The 14,204-nt window shown below is 46.2% G+C and overlaps 1 protein-coding gene across 6 annotated transcripts in view; it reads left to right on the forward strand.

Annotated features, from left to right (window-relative positions):
• Positions 1-14,204, forward strand: part of LOC126357243 (leucine-rich repeat-containing protein 4-like) — a 1,171,476-nt gene that overhangs the window by 1,093,843 nt on the left and 63,429 nt on the right. For all 6 annotated transcript variants that reach the window (XM_050007439.1, XM_050007438.1, XM_050007440.1 and 3 more), the window contains 2 exons: positions 7,901-8,200; positions 10,224-10,654. In XM_050007439.1, the coding sequence (XP_049863396.1) occupies positions 7,901-8,200; positions 10,224-10,654 (731 nt within the window). The remainder of the gene's footprint in view (positions 1-7,900; positions 8,201-10,223; positions 10,655-14,204) is intronic.

A 14,204-nucleotide genomic window follows, 5' to 3' on the forward strand; every position in this document is an offset into this window, starting at 1 on the left:
ACAGCATCGATGTACTGTGGAGACCTCACGCCCCACGTGTTGAGCAATTCGGCGGTACGTCCACCCGGCCTCCCGCATGCCCACTATACGCCCTCGCTCAAAGTCCGTCAACTGCACATACGGTTCACGTCCACGCTGTCGCGGGTTTGCCACCAGTGTTAAAGACTGCGATGGAGCCCCGTATGCCACGGCAAACTGGCTGACACTGACGGCAGCGGTGCACAAATGCTGCGCAGCTAGCGCCATTCGACGGCCAACACCGCGGTTCCTGGTGTGTCCGCTGTGCCGTGCGTGTGATCATTGCTTGTACAGCCCTCTCGCAGTGTCCGGAGCAAGTATGGTGGGTCTGACACACCGGTGTCAATGTGTTCTTTTTTCCATTTCCAGGAGTGTAGATAGGTGGATCTTACCTGCACAAGGATTGTTATCTGACAGAAAGCGATATGTCTACCAAGTTTGGTTGAGATCGGTCCAGTGATTTAGAAGTAGATGTGGAACACAAACACACACACACACACACACACACACACACACACACACACACACACACACAACTATATATATACACACACACACACACACATTCGTTTTTATAATATGTATGACTCTCATCGTAGCGATTTGGCTACAGCCTGTACCATCGTCAGGTTTTACGTGAAACTGGAGTATAGTAATCGAAAATAAGAGAAATCTTCCGATGTTGCAGCTTTGGAAATGGTAACAAGATCTAGTGAAGGATTCCTACAGCAGTAATACTTAATTTTCGACTGATGTACTTGAGTTTTCAGCATCGTCTGTCGACGGGACTGCGTGTATGCAGTCGGACAACTTGACAAATAAATGAGTTTCATTGGAAGAAAGGAAGTGTGAGACTGATTGGGCGAATCACGAGTTATTTGCATTCGGTATCAGGCTTTCGTTATACGTTTTCAGTATCCATGTTGTGACGGCAGCATCGGCAACCTGATACCTTCTGGTACGTATCGGTGATTTATGGAGAGCAAATAACAATTATGCAGAAATAAAATACTCGTAACGTTTTAGCTGAATCACCTGTGAAGCAGATAGCTTACCAAATTTTTATTCGACTAACTGAATGATTAGCTAGAATAGGCCACGTAGGAGTAATAGAGGACATACGTTTCATTCAATGAGGACGTTTCGTTTGTGGTTCATCTACGCAGTACTACAGTATCACGGATAAGCTCGTTCGGCTCAGTGGCAAACATTATACGGTGAAATTTACTCTTGAAATTCCAAGAACGAGCGTTGCAAGAAGCGCCAAGCAATGTTTTATTTTCTTTCAAGTATGTCGCGAAATGATCATAGTGGTAAAATCAGAGAAGTACGAGGCTTAGCGAGGTCATTTCCTCCACACACTTTCTCGAATGAAACAGGGAAAAGCTAGTAAGTGATAGAGCTGTGAAGTATCTCCACAGTACTGCAATGTACTTTGCTGAATATTGGCGTAAGTGCATGTACAAGGGAAAGCGAAATTCATTCCAGTTATACGACTATTTCCGTAAGCATGTGAATTTCTGTTCTCCGTGTGCTTTTACCACAGAAATGACGTCGCCAGCGCCGAAAGGGAAAATAGAGAGTACGCCATTTCGTGACCGTAAGTGGCGGAACATCAGTACGTCTCTTAGATGGACTGCTCTCTTCACAGAACATCTCTCACGTTCTTCATTGTCCCTACTTTACACACACACACACACACACACACACACACACAGAGAGAGAGAGAGAGAGAGAGAGAGAGAGAGAGAGACAGACTTGGTGTGAGGCGGCAGAGAGGGAAAAATCTCGGTGCTGCCTCCTCTTTTTGATGCTTGGCCGCCGTCGGAACGCATTAAAACTGCGGGTCCGGATAGCATTCACGCGTCCGACGCGCTGTTTGATCTTCCGAAATTAGTCTCGGATGGAATAGCCCCTGCCACTGCTGGCTCTCGCCTCCGCTCTTCCTCCCTCCTCCCCCTCTTTTCCTCTCCTCACCAACCAGCTGCGCTCTCACCCAAGCCCCTAGGCGTCTTCGCCGTCCGATGCGTTAATTATGCACAATGTCGTGCGTGTTTCTTTCTTCCGTTTCGCCCTCGTCCGAGCCATCAATACCGACGAACCGCCATCTGCGGAGTCCCGCCCCCCCCCCCCCCCTCTCCGCCCACTCTCTGTCCTTTCCTCGTTCTATCCTGTTCCGTCCGTTCCCTATCTCTCACTGTTTCCGTCTTCATTCCTTTCGGACCCCGGTGTCGGCCCTTTCATTCCGTTCTTCCTGTTCCTTTTCCCCGTACGGCGACACGTGCGACAGGCGTCCCTGCTTTGTGCACCCAGCGGCGGGGAATCTTCTGCGCGGTGGGATCTCGCAGCCGTTGTTCCACGTTTCTGGTGCTGCGGTCACGACGCCACTGCGCAACAATTCGCGTCCCACTTTAGCGCGTATATTCCGACAACACACACACACACAGACACAGAGCTGAGAGACCGCTGTTTACGGCTGCTGCTAATTCATTTTGCGCGTCCCACTGGATGTGTGTGTGCGGTCGCGACGCCCCAGCCGACCCAGTTGCTCTTCTCGCGCCGGGCAGGAATCGTCGCCTCTTTAAGGTTTCTAACTCAGCGCGCAGTCTTGCGGCGCAATTTGCGAGGAGCGAAGAGGCGAACCGAGGCCAGCGCGGAAACCACCTCGCGCCGCGGCACTCCTCGGAAACTTTTGTTTGGGAGCGTTGCTTCTCAAACTTCGGCCTTACTCTCTGCGGGCGATAACTCGCAAGTTAAATACGGGCGACACTAAGGCCGCGCTCAAGTTTAGCTGTCTTGTGGCGCGCGAGACACTGTGCTTATGTGCTTGTGTGCGTGCGTGTGCTGTGTGTGAGTGTGCGTTCCTTTTAAAGCTTCATTAGAAGTGGAAAAGTGCAAGTGATGCACGAGAAACTAAAGCACTCGCCTAACGAATTATTATATTGCAGCTGCTCACTGCTATGAAACAACAAAAGCGCTTTGGTAGAATTTTTCAAGGGGTCTTACTGCTTTACGATCCATTCTTTGCATTTATGTTAATAATATTGTGGGTAACTATCATCAGTCATCTTGATGATGACCGCTTGCGGTAATGGTCGAAACGTTGGAACATTTTACACCTTAGTAATGCGGCTTGAGATTTTTATTGAAACTGCGAAGGGATATAAAGGCAAAATTTGAATAAAATGGCTTTCGGTGTTAAGTTGTATTATTATTCAAAAACAAAAGTACGCAACCGACGATTCAAATGGCTCTGAGCACTATGTGACTTAACTTATGAGGTCATCAGTCCATTAGAACTTAGAACTACTTAAACCTAACTAACCTAAGGACATCACACACATCCATGCCCTAGACAGGAGTCGAACCTGCGACCGTAGCGGTCGCACGGTTCCAAATTGTAGCCCCTAGAACCGCTCGGTCACTCCGGCCGGCACACAACCGACGTTTCGACCGTATTTTCAGCAGTTCTCTTCAGGACAGCTAGATTACAGCATCCACTGGCCGTGGAACCAGACGACCCTCTGCTGCCTTTAGAGCTTTTAAGTGTTAGAAAGTTATGAACTGAGGAAAACTGCTGAGCAGTGGACGGATGGGTTCGGTAAATGCATTCGCATCGATTTAGGTTTTTACAGATTTTTCATCAGTCCTACTGGAAATGCTACATGTTTTTCAACATGACCATAGCTTTTATTCTTTTCGGGGATTTCCATATTTATTCCAGTTTAAGCTGTGCCTATGTGGCCTTCTATACAGATAGTTTAATGGGAACGAGGTCTTAATGTAGTTTCCATGCGCCTTCTTCTATGCACAGTCTTAATTACAGTTTTTTGAATATGTGAGCTGTATGTACATCGAGAACCAGCTACTAGCCGGGTATCGATTAACACTCAATTTTCATTCAGCTAATGTATTCAAAATTTTTGTCAAGTGATTGTATTGAGCTGTTGGATGCTGTCATTGTTCGTTTTTATGATTAAATTGCAGAGTACTGAGACTCAGCGTGTCTAAAGCAAATAAAGGACGTGATCGAGACTTTCTTGTTTATCACTGAGCAAAACGAAACATGTTGGCGTACCACTACAAAAAACTCACGTTGATTGTAGCTCTGTGGCTCCCAGCCTTTACCACAACTTGCATCTTCATGTCACACTGAGGGACTGCACATCTCTTTCATTGCTTATTAATACAGAGATAAACCACCTCAGACTGCGTATTGTTTGCTTTATTACTTGTTCCACTTTACAGACAAGTCTCTTCTAACAACATTGGTGATTTTTGTTTTGCGGCCATTTAGCTGTGGTTTAAGTCATCCTAACGTGTCGTCCCGTGATGCTGGAGCCATCATTAGAGGCTGTAAAGTCTCAGATAGTAATTTCAAACTTAAACAAGCTAAGCATACGTATAAATATACGTAAATGCGCAGCGATCGTGTCGTGACGTTATCAGACCGTTGATTGAGATCGCGGAGTCTCTTCGACTTGTGTTAGAGAACTTGTACTGCAGAAGATTATGTGCTGTTCTCTTTATTTAGCATTAAGGCTCCCACTTCGCGTAATTTCAGTCTTCTTCTTTTCTGTCAAAGTTGATTTTGTGCTTTGAATATCTGTGAATTCTGTGTATATCCTAGTAGCTGGTCGTTGTGGTCGAGCTGTTCTAGGCGCTTTAGTCTGGAACGGCGCGACCACTACGCTCGCAGGTTCGAATCCAGCCTCGGGCATGGATGTATGTGATGTCCTTAGGTTAGTTAGGTTGAAGTGGTTCGAAGCTCTAGGGGATTTATGACCTCAGATGTTAAGTCCCATAGTGCTCAGAGCCATTTTTGTACATCCTAGACCTTGCTAAAATCGTATGTAGTGGTGCCTGGTTCCAGTATTGACTACTGATAAGATGACAATTAATGTTGTGTTGTTTAAGTTAGTGCTTCTTTTTGTAGTTACTATGTACACTGGAACGCTCATGTAAGTGATAAAAGACTTTGAACATTTCTGTTGTTAAAGGCGCCGGGACTATGTCCTTTGAAATGTGTTTAACATAGATAAATCGGCAATAAAAGATGATGCACTGCGATCAAGGAAAGAGTAGATTCTTTTCTCGGATACTATGTTTTTATCAAGATCTAATCTTGCTAGGATGTACAGAAGGAAGCACGCAAACAGCCGACCAGCTTCCCTACTTCTGAGATGGTCGTTGATAGGCGCTGGGCTATAAGAATCTGCGCTTTGTCGAAGTCATGTACGCTGTCAATGTGCGCATTTACGGTCTGCATCGCTGCTAGATTGAGTCAATGTACGTACCTGGTTTGCTAATGTACTTTGCTTAGCCCTTCATGTGACTGCAAATTCATGTGACCGCAACCCCACCAGGCGGCGTCCAGTCTCACGAAGAGCGCTCCTCATTATGTTTCGGCTCGTCAGTGTATTTCCAGCGCAGTACGAATACAAACACACATGGGGATAAGGAATCACACGAAATGCAGCTGCTTTGCAAAGAGCCACTGGAGATTAGTTACACAAAATATCCGTGAAAAGCCTCAGAAAATTGGTCAAAGGAATTCGGATTCATACTGTAGTAAGTAGGAACTGGTATAACTAAGGAACATTAAAATTTATTACGCTAATGGTCGAAGTAGAGAGGATATAAAATGTAGACTGGCAATGGGAAGGAAAGCGTTTTGGAAGAAGAGGAATTTGTTAACAACGAGTGTCAGGAAGTCATTTCTGAAAGTATTTGTATGGAGTGTAGCCATCCATGTATGGAAGTGAAACATGGACGATAAATAGTTTGGACAAGAAGAGAATAGAAGCTTTTGAAATGTGGTGCTACAGAAGAATGCTGAAGATTAGATGGGTAGATCACATAACTTATGAGGAAGTATTGAATAGGATTGGGGAGAAGAGAAGTTTGTGGCACAACTTGACCAGAAGAAGGGATCGGTTGGTAGGACATGTTCTGAGGCATCAAGGGATCACCAATTTAGTATTGGAGGGCAGTGTGGAGGGTAAAAATCGTAGAGGGAGACCAAGAGATGAGTACACTAAGCAGATTCAGAAGGATGTAGGTTGCAGTAGGTACTGGGAGATGAAGAAGCTTGCACAGGATAGAGTAGCATAGGAGCTGCATCAAACCAGTCTCAGGATTGAAGACCACAACAACAACAACAATCTACATCTACATCATAGACGCTTGTGTACATAACAGTTAACTGCCTCGCATGGATGACTTAAGGCTCTTCATATTTGGAGTCAAATGGTTAAAATGGCTCTGAGCACTATGGGACTTAACATATGAGGTCATCAGTCCCCTTGAACTTAGAACTACTTAAACCTAACTAACCTAAGGACATGACACTCGTCTATGCCAGAGGCAGGATTCGAACCTGCGACCGTAGCAATCACGCTGTTCCGGAATGAAGCGCCTAGAACCGCTTGTCCACCGCAGACGGCATTTAGAGTCAATTGACACTTTTTGCCCCATACTGGTATCTTGCCTAAATCATTTTTTAATTCGTTTTGATCTTCTGGTGACGGTAAATGACAGAATCATCTGCAAATAATCTAAGAAGGCTGCTCAGATTGTCTCCTAATCCGATTATATAGACAAGGAACAACAGAGGGCTATAACATTTCGTTGGAGAACGCCAGATATTACTTCTGTTTTACTCGATGAGTTTCCGTCTTCTGTTACGAACTGTGATTTTTCTGACGGGTACCACGAATCCAGTCACACAAATGAGACGAAACTCCATAGCACGCAAAGAAAAATGGAGATGAGCGTTTGGCATTGTTGGTCGGGAGCCCGTATCCGGGCAAGTTCGGCCGGCAAATGCAAGTCTTATTTCAATCGACGCCACATTGGGCGACTTGCGGGCCGTTGATGAGAATGAAATGATGATGAGGACAAGACAACATCCAGTCCACGAGCGGAGAAAATCTCCAACCCGGTCGGGAATCTAGCCCGCACACGCTGCACAGGGGCAACCACGTTACAGACTAGCTAAGCAGGAGGACTCGCACGCAACTTAACTAGAAGTCGCTTGTCAAGAACGGTGTCAAAAGCCTTCTGGAAATCTGAAAATATGGAATTAATTTGACGTTCCGTTGTCAAGAACGGTGTCAAAAGCCTTCTGGAAATCTGAAAAGCCGGCCGCGGTGGTCTCGCGGTTCTAGGCGCGCAGTCCGGAACCGTGCGACTGCTACGGTCGCAGGTTCGAATCGTGCCATGCTCATGGATGTGTGTGATGTCCTTAGGTTAGTTAGGTTTAAGTAGTTCTAAGTTCTAGGGGACTAATGACCACAGCAGTTGAGTCCCATAGTGCTCAGAGCCATTTGAACCAAATCTGAAAATATGGAATTAATTTGACGTCCCCTGTCGATAGCGCTCGTTACTTCGTGAGAATAAACAGGGATCTGTGTCCAACGGGAACAATGTTTCATGAATCCGTGTTGGCTATGAGTCAATAAATCGTTTTCAAAAAAATGGTTCAAATGGCTCTGAGCACTATGGGACATAACATCTGAGGTCATCAGTCCCCTAGAACTTAGAACTACTTATACCTAACTAACCTAAGGACATCACACACATCCATGCCCGAGGCAGGATTCGAACCTGTGGCCGCAGCGGTCGCGCGGTTTCAGACTGTAACGCCTAGAACCTCTCGGCCACACTGCCCGGCGATAAATAGTTTTCTTCGAAATGATTCATAATGTTCGAGAGCAGTGTATGTTCCACTATCCCCCTGAAACCGACGTTAGTGATACAGGTCTGTAAATCAGCGGATTACTCCTATTTCCTCTAGATTTAAACAGGTGCGTTGGCGGGCGAACCTGCACGCCTGGTGGGGTTGCGGTCACATGCTAAGCGGTTGGTCTCGCTGTTGCAGATGTGTGCGCGGCGTGGCGGTCGCGGGGGCGGAAGCGGTGGCGGCGTCGGAGGCGGAGGCTGCGTGTCTGCGCTGGCGGCGGCCGCGGCGGCGCTGCTGGCGCTGCTCGCGTGCCTGGGGGCGGCGGGGGCGGCGCGCTCGCCCGACTTCTGCCCCGTGGGCTGCAGCTGCGACGACAAGACGCTCGTCGTCACCTGCATCGAGACCAACCTGGACGTCATCCCCATCACGCTCAACCCCGCCATCCAGCGGCTCGTGCTCAAGCATAACCGCATCAAGACGGTGCACGCCGCCTTCCAGGTGAGCGCACATACTTCCTATCCTGAAATAACTGATTCGGCCGATTTCACAGGACTGTATCTTCCACATGAATGAAGATAGCAACCTTTGGCGTAAATTTTGACGAGCGATACTAGCTGCAAGGTAAAAACATTCAAGAACGAAGACCGCATAAATTTTTCTTTATTTTAGACAACTGGTTTCGATAGGCTTTGTTGTCACCTTCAGGTCTTAAAAAATCTTTTCATTATGAAACGTACACATTTTAAGTGGGACCTAGTAGACATGTTGATAGAAAACAGCACATTATAGAGAAAAGGTTTGTTGCAACTAAAATGTTTAAAAACATGAAGCACCTTGTGCAAATAGCCAAGTCCATAATATATATATATATATATATATATATATATATATATATATATATATATATATATATATATATATATAATACACACACCGCTCTCAGTTGATTGTCACAAAAACACAGTGCACAGCAGTTCATCAGTTTGTATAACTTAGACATACTTTAAACACTGAAAATCTTTTTTAAACGGAGTTTAAGGTTGTGCTGTATTTTTGTGACGTAACAGTCATCTGTGAGCTGTACATATGAGGTGATAGCCATTTGAAAAAGAGGTTTTCTGTTTTTAAAAATTTTAGTTATGACAAACCTCTTATAATATGCTATTATTTATCCCCATAACAACTTGGCGTGAGGTCCAACATAAGATGAACACAGTGTGTCGAACCCGGTTGTTTTAAATAAAGAACTGTATATGCGATAGTGGTTTTTGAATGTTTTTAGCAAGTAAAACCGGTCGCCCCTTCTGTCTCCTCAAAATGAGGAAATTCGATCTGCAAAGGTTTTCTTCATGCAGTTTTGTCATATGATGACATGATGGAGACCGTGGCTGTTGTTTGAAGACAAATGTTGATGGTGTTAGGACAGCAACCAGCCACAAATTTACTTTCAGTTCCTTTATTCTAAGGGCACCGTTACCGTTTTCGAATCGTTGTGATTCATCCTCAGACGGTTTACACGCTTTCTTTATGACATGTTGTGTGTTTTTTTTACAGATTAATTTTCCTAAAATATAAATAAAACATAATTATAAACACGCCACACACAAATGGTTGCGTTACACATTTTCGTTGCGTGTGACTTACGTGAAACGTGGTTTGGAGTGCTTGTTTTCATAACATTCGTCCAACAGAAGTATATATATATATATAGACCTCACGGTGGTCAGTTTGTTCATATCCCATAGTTAATTTGGCAGTGAAAATTCGGACAAAAATCTATTTTGTGCTTTCGAATGAGTCTTGTTTTCGCTGCATTCAAACATTACATGGAAAATAGCAGCTTCTGTATGATTTTCAGCCTTAAAAAATGCTGGCAAAGATACTCAGGCGACACTCTTGTGGGTCAAGGGTCACATACAACTTTCGACTTGATATGGAGTTTAAAACCTTTTGGAATACTGTTCCAGGAAAAACAGCGGTCTATTAATATTATAACTTATTTAATAAACACAATTCGTGGTCGCTTATGAGTTGTTAATTTTTATTTTTTCGTGACCGGTTACGATCTTCTAAGAGATCATCATCAGGGGGATAGAAAACTGCCCAGATTACCTGCCCCTCGCCAGGGATTCTTACTGTCATCGAGAAATGTAGATCTGCTGATGATCTCGTAGAAGATCGAAATTGGTCACCTAAAAGAAGAAATTTACAACTCAAATCTCATCATGACTGTGTCTATTAAATAAGTTGATATGAAGTGCCTCATACGTGACTGATTGTGAGCCATTAAGCAGCGTGGGCCGGCCAGGTGGCCGAGCGGTTCTAGGCGCTTCAGTCTGGAACCGCGTTACAGCTACGGTCGCAGATTCGAATCCTGCCTCGGGCATGGATGTGTGTGCAGTCCTTAGGTTAGGTAGGTTTAAGTAGTTCTAAGTTCTAGGGGACTGACGACCACAGATGTCAAGTCCCTTAGTGCTTAGAGACATTTTTGAAGCAGCGTGTGCTGCACGCGTGTGCGCAGTTCTACGGGGAGCTGCACTACGTGGACCTGTCCCACAACCACCTGCTGAGCATCCCGGCGGGCAGCTTCGAGGCGCAGCGCAAGCTGGCCGAGCTGCGGCTGGACCACAACAAGCTGTCGAACGTGACGGCGCGCACGTGGCAGGGGCTGGCCGCGCTGACGGCGCTGTCGCTGCGCCGCAACTACCTGGAGGAGCTGGCGGCGGCGCAGTTCGCGTCGCTGCCGCTGCTCGAGGAGCTGGACCTGGGCGAGAACCGGCTGCAGCGCGTGGACGCGCGCGCCTTCGCCGGGCTGGGCGCGCTGCGCGTGCTCTACCTGGACGACAACCAGCTGCGCGCGCTGCCCACGCCCGCGCTCCAGCCTCTCGCCAGCCTCGCCGAGCTGCGCGTCGGCGCCAACGTCTTCCCCCAGCTGCACGACGACGCCTTCAAGTAAGCACACGACTGCCGGGGCACCCTGTAGCGCTACTGCCGAGTAAACTATCCCAGGCTCGAACGGACAGAACGAAACAAAAATACCGTTCCACCTACAAAGTTCAATGCCTTTTGGGTGTGTTCCGTCTTGAGCAAATACAATTTTTTTTTCTTTCTACCCAGACATGTTTCGCTGTAGTTGCACTGTCTTCACCCTGTGTTTTACTTACCGGCTGATCAAAAAGTCAGTATAAATGTGAAAACTTTATAAACAACGGAATAATGTAGATAGAGAGGTAAAACTTGACACACATGCTTAGGATGACATGGCCTTTAATTAGAACCAAAAAAACAGTTCACAAAATGTCTGACAGATGGCGCTGGACAGGAAAACGTCAGTGACAGTGAATGACAATCGTGTATAAAAGGAGCTGTAATGAGAGAGAGAATCAGATGAGCCAGCAGTCGCAGCATGTCGACGTTACCTGAAAAGGCGCTTTTAGTGAAGCTGTATTATCAGAATGGGGAATGTGCTAGTTCAGCGTTACGATCCTGTCGTCATAGGAAGGGGATTCGAACGGGTAAAGGTCCGTTGACAAATGCAACTGTGGCGAGAATGATTTCGAAGTTAGAAGCCACGGGTTGTTTTGAAGATAGACCCCGTAGTGGCCGACCGAGCAGAAGGCGTAATGCTGCTGAGACAGTTCAGGAAGAAATGGAGACTGTAGTGGGTTCGTCTATGCTCGGGGAAATCAGCGCTCGTGCAGTCGCACGTCGCAGCGGCATTCCATACACTTCTGTTTGGTTGGCACTTAGGCGTACCCTCCGATGCTATCCGTACAAAATCCATCGGCATCGTGAATTGTTACCTGGAGATTTAGTGAAGCTGAGGGCATTTGCAGTGTGGGTGTTTCAAAATATGGCGGAAGATACGGTTGGTTGAGTAACGCGTTATGTACCGACGAAGCTTATTTCACGCTTCGAGGGTCTGTCAATGCCTACAACTGCAGAATTTGGGCTACCGAAAATCCTAGAACTGTCCTGGAAACTCCATTGCACGACGAGAAAGTCACGGTATGGGTTGGATTTACCACATCTATCATTATCGGACCTTTTTTCTTCGAGGAAATGCGTGATTCTGATTTTTTAACTGCTACCGTGACGGGTGAGATGTACTCCGATATGTTACAGAATCGCATCATCCCCAGACTGGCTGATAGACACCTGCTCGAATAAACGATGTTTATGAAGGATGGCGCTGCACCCCATATTGCTAGACGCGTGAAAGATCTCTTGCGCGCGTCGTTTGGTGATGATCGTGTGCTCAGCCGCCACGTTCGCCATGATTGGCCTCCCAGGTCCTCAGACCTCAGTCCGTGCGATTATTGGCTTTGGGGTTACCTGAAGTCGCAAGTGTATCGTGATCGACCGACATCTCTAGGGATGCGGAAAGACAACATCCGACGCCAGTGCCTCACCATAACTCCGGACATGCTTTACAGTGCTGTTCATAACATTATTGCTCGACTACAGCTATGGTGGACATATTGAGCATTTCCTGTAAAGAACATCATCTTTGCTTTGTCTTACTTTGTTATGCTCATTACTGCTATTCTGATCAGATGAAGCGCCATATGTCGGAAATTTTTTGAACTTCTGTATTTTTTTGGTTCTAATAAATCCCCATGTCATTCCAAGCATGTGCGTCAATTTGTACGTCTCTATCTACATTATTCGGTGATTTATTCAGTTTTCAAATTAAAACTGACTTTTTGATCACCCGGTACACTGAGGCGCCAAAGAAACTCGTACAGACGTGTGTATTCAAATACAAAGATATGTAAACAGGCAGAATACGGTGTTAAGGTCGCCAACGTCTATGTAAGACAAGTGTCTGGCGCAGTTGTTAGATCGGTTACTGCTGTTAAAATGGCAGGTTATCAACATTTAAGGTAGTCTGAACGTTGTGTTATAGTAGGCGCAGGAGCGATGGGACACAGCATCTCTGAGGTAGCAATGAAGTGGGGTTTTATCCGTACGAACATTTCAGTAGTGTACCGTGAATGAATCCGGTAAAACATCAAATTTCCGACATCGCTACGGCCGGGAAAAGATCCTGCAAGGATAGGACTAACGACGACTGAAGACAATCGTTCAACATGACAGAAGTGCAACCGTTCCGCAGATTGCTGCATATTTCAATGCTTGGCCATCAACCAACTTCAGCGTGCGAACATCATATATGGCCTTTAGAAGTGGAGGGCCTACTCTTGTACCTCTGATGACTGCACAATACAAAGCATTGCGCCTCACTTTGGCCCGTCAACACCGAAATTGGACTGCAAGGTTTATAGGAGAGCCTCTATAAAGTTTGGAAGGTAGGAGACGAGGTAATGGCAGAAGTGAAGTTGTGAGGATGGGGCGTGAGTCGTGCTTGGGTAGCTCCGATGGTAGAGCACTTGCCCGCGAAAGGCAAAGGTCCCGAGTTCGACTCGGTCCGGCACACGGTTTTAATCTGCCAGGAAGTTTCATATCAGCGCACACTATGCTGCAGAGCGATAATCTCATTCTGGAAATATTCCTCAGGCTGTGGCTAAGCCATGTTTCCGTAACATCCTTTCTTTCAGGAGTACTAGTTCTGGAAGTTTCTCAGGAGAACTTCTGTAAAGTTTGGAAGGTGGTAGACGAGGTACTGGCGAAAGTGAAGCTGCGAGGACGGGGCATGAGTTGTGCTTGGGTGCTCAGATGCTAGAGCACGTGCCCTCGAGAGGCAAAGGTCCCGAGTTTGTGGCTCGGTCCGGCACACAGTTTTAATCTGGCAGGAAGTTTCAGAACTTTATTCTGGTAAACAGATACCTAATAGATTCCGATTAAAGTGAGTTCAGTCTAAGGACGTAATTGGAGATGAGGAGCCACTCACTGAAACCGGCTTCCTGAGGCCGTAAGAATGTTGTTGAAAACCAGCGACTTACAAGCGTGGGTTGACTTAATAAATAAACAGTAGCAGAGCATTGTCTGTACAGGGGACATCACACGTCTTAGGAGACAGATGAAATTTTTCTCTCTGGTCATCATTCTGGGATTGTATTAACAAATAGAGTAAACATACCTGTACGGCAGACAATCACATTAACAAAGATGTGGGATTTCAACTGCGCACTCCCTGGAACACTAGCTGCTGTTAGATTCAAAGCCATTTTCCTGGCTGCAGTTTAACCTCGCCAAATCTATTTAGTTCACTAGACACCATCGTCCAACTAGTTAATTGTTTGCGGAACCATATTAGAGATCTCTTTTACTGAATGTGAGCACACTCACCGGCCGGTGTGGCCGTGCGGCTCTTGGCGCTTCAGTCTGGAACCGTGTGACCACTACGATCGCAGGTTCGAATCCTGCCTCGGGCATGGATGTGTGTGGTGTCCTTAGTTTAAGTAGTTCTAAGTTCTAGGGGACTGATGACCACAGATGTTAAGTCCCATAGTGCTCAGAGCCATTTGAACCATTTTTGATTCGCAAACATTTCGAAACGTTCTCACTAACATGCAGACTTTGTGAAGTTACGGGGTAG

The sequence above is a fragment of the Schistocerca gregaria genome, chromosome 1 (assembly GCF_023897955.1).
Source record: "Schistocerca gregaria isolate iqSchGreg1 chromosome 1, iqSchGreg1.2, whole genome shotgun sequence".
Taxonomy (NCBI): domain Eukaryota; kingdom Metazoa; phylum Arthropoda; class Insecta; order Orthoptera; family Acrididae; genus Schistocerca; species Schistocerca gregaria.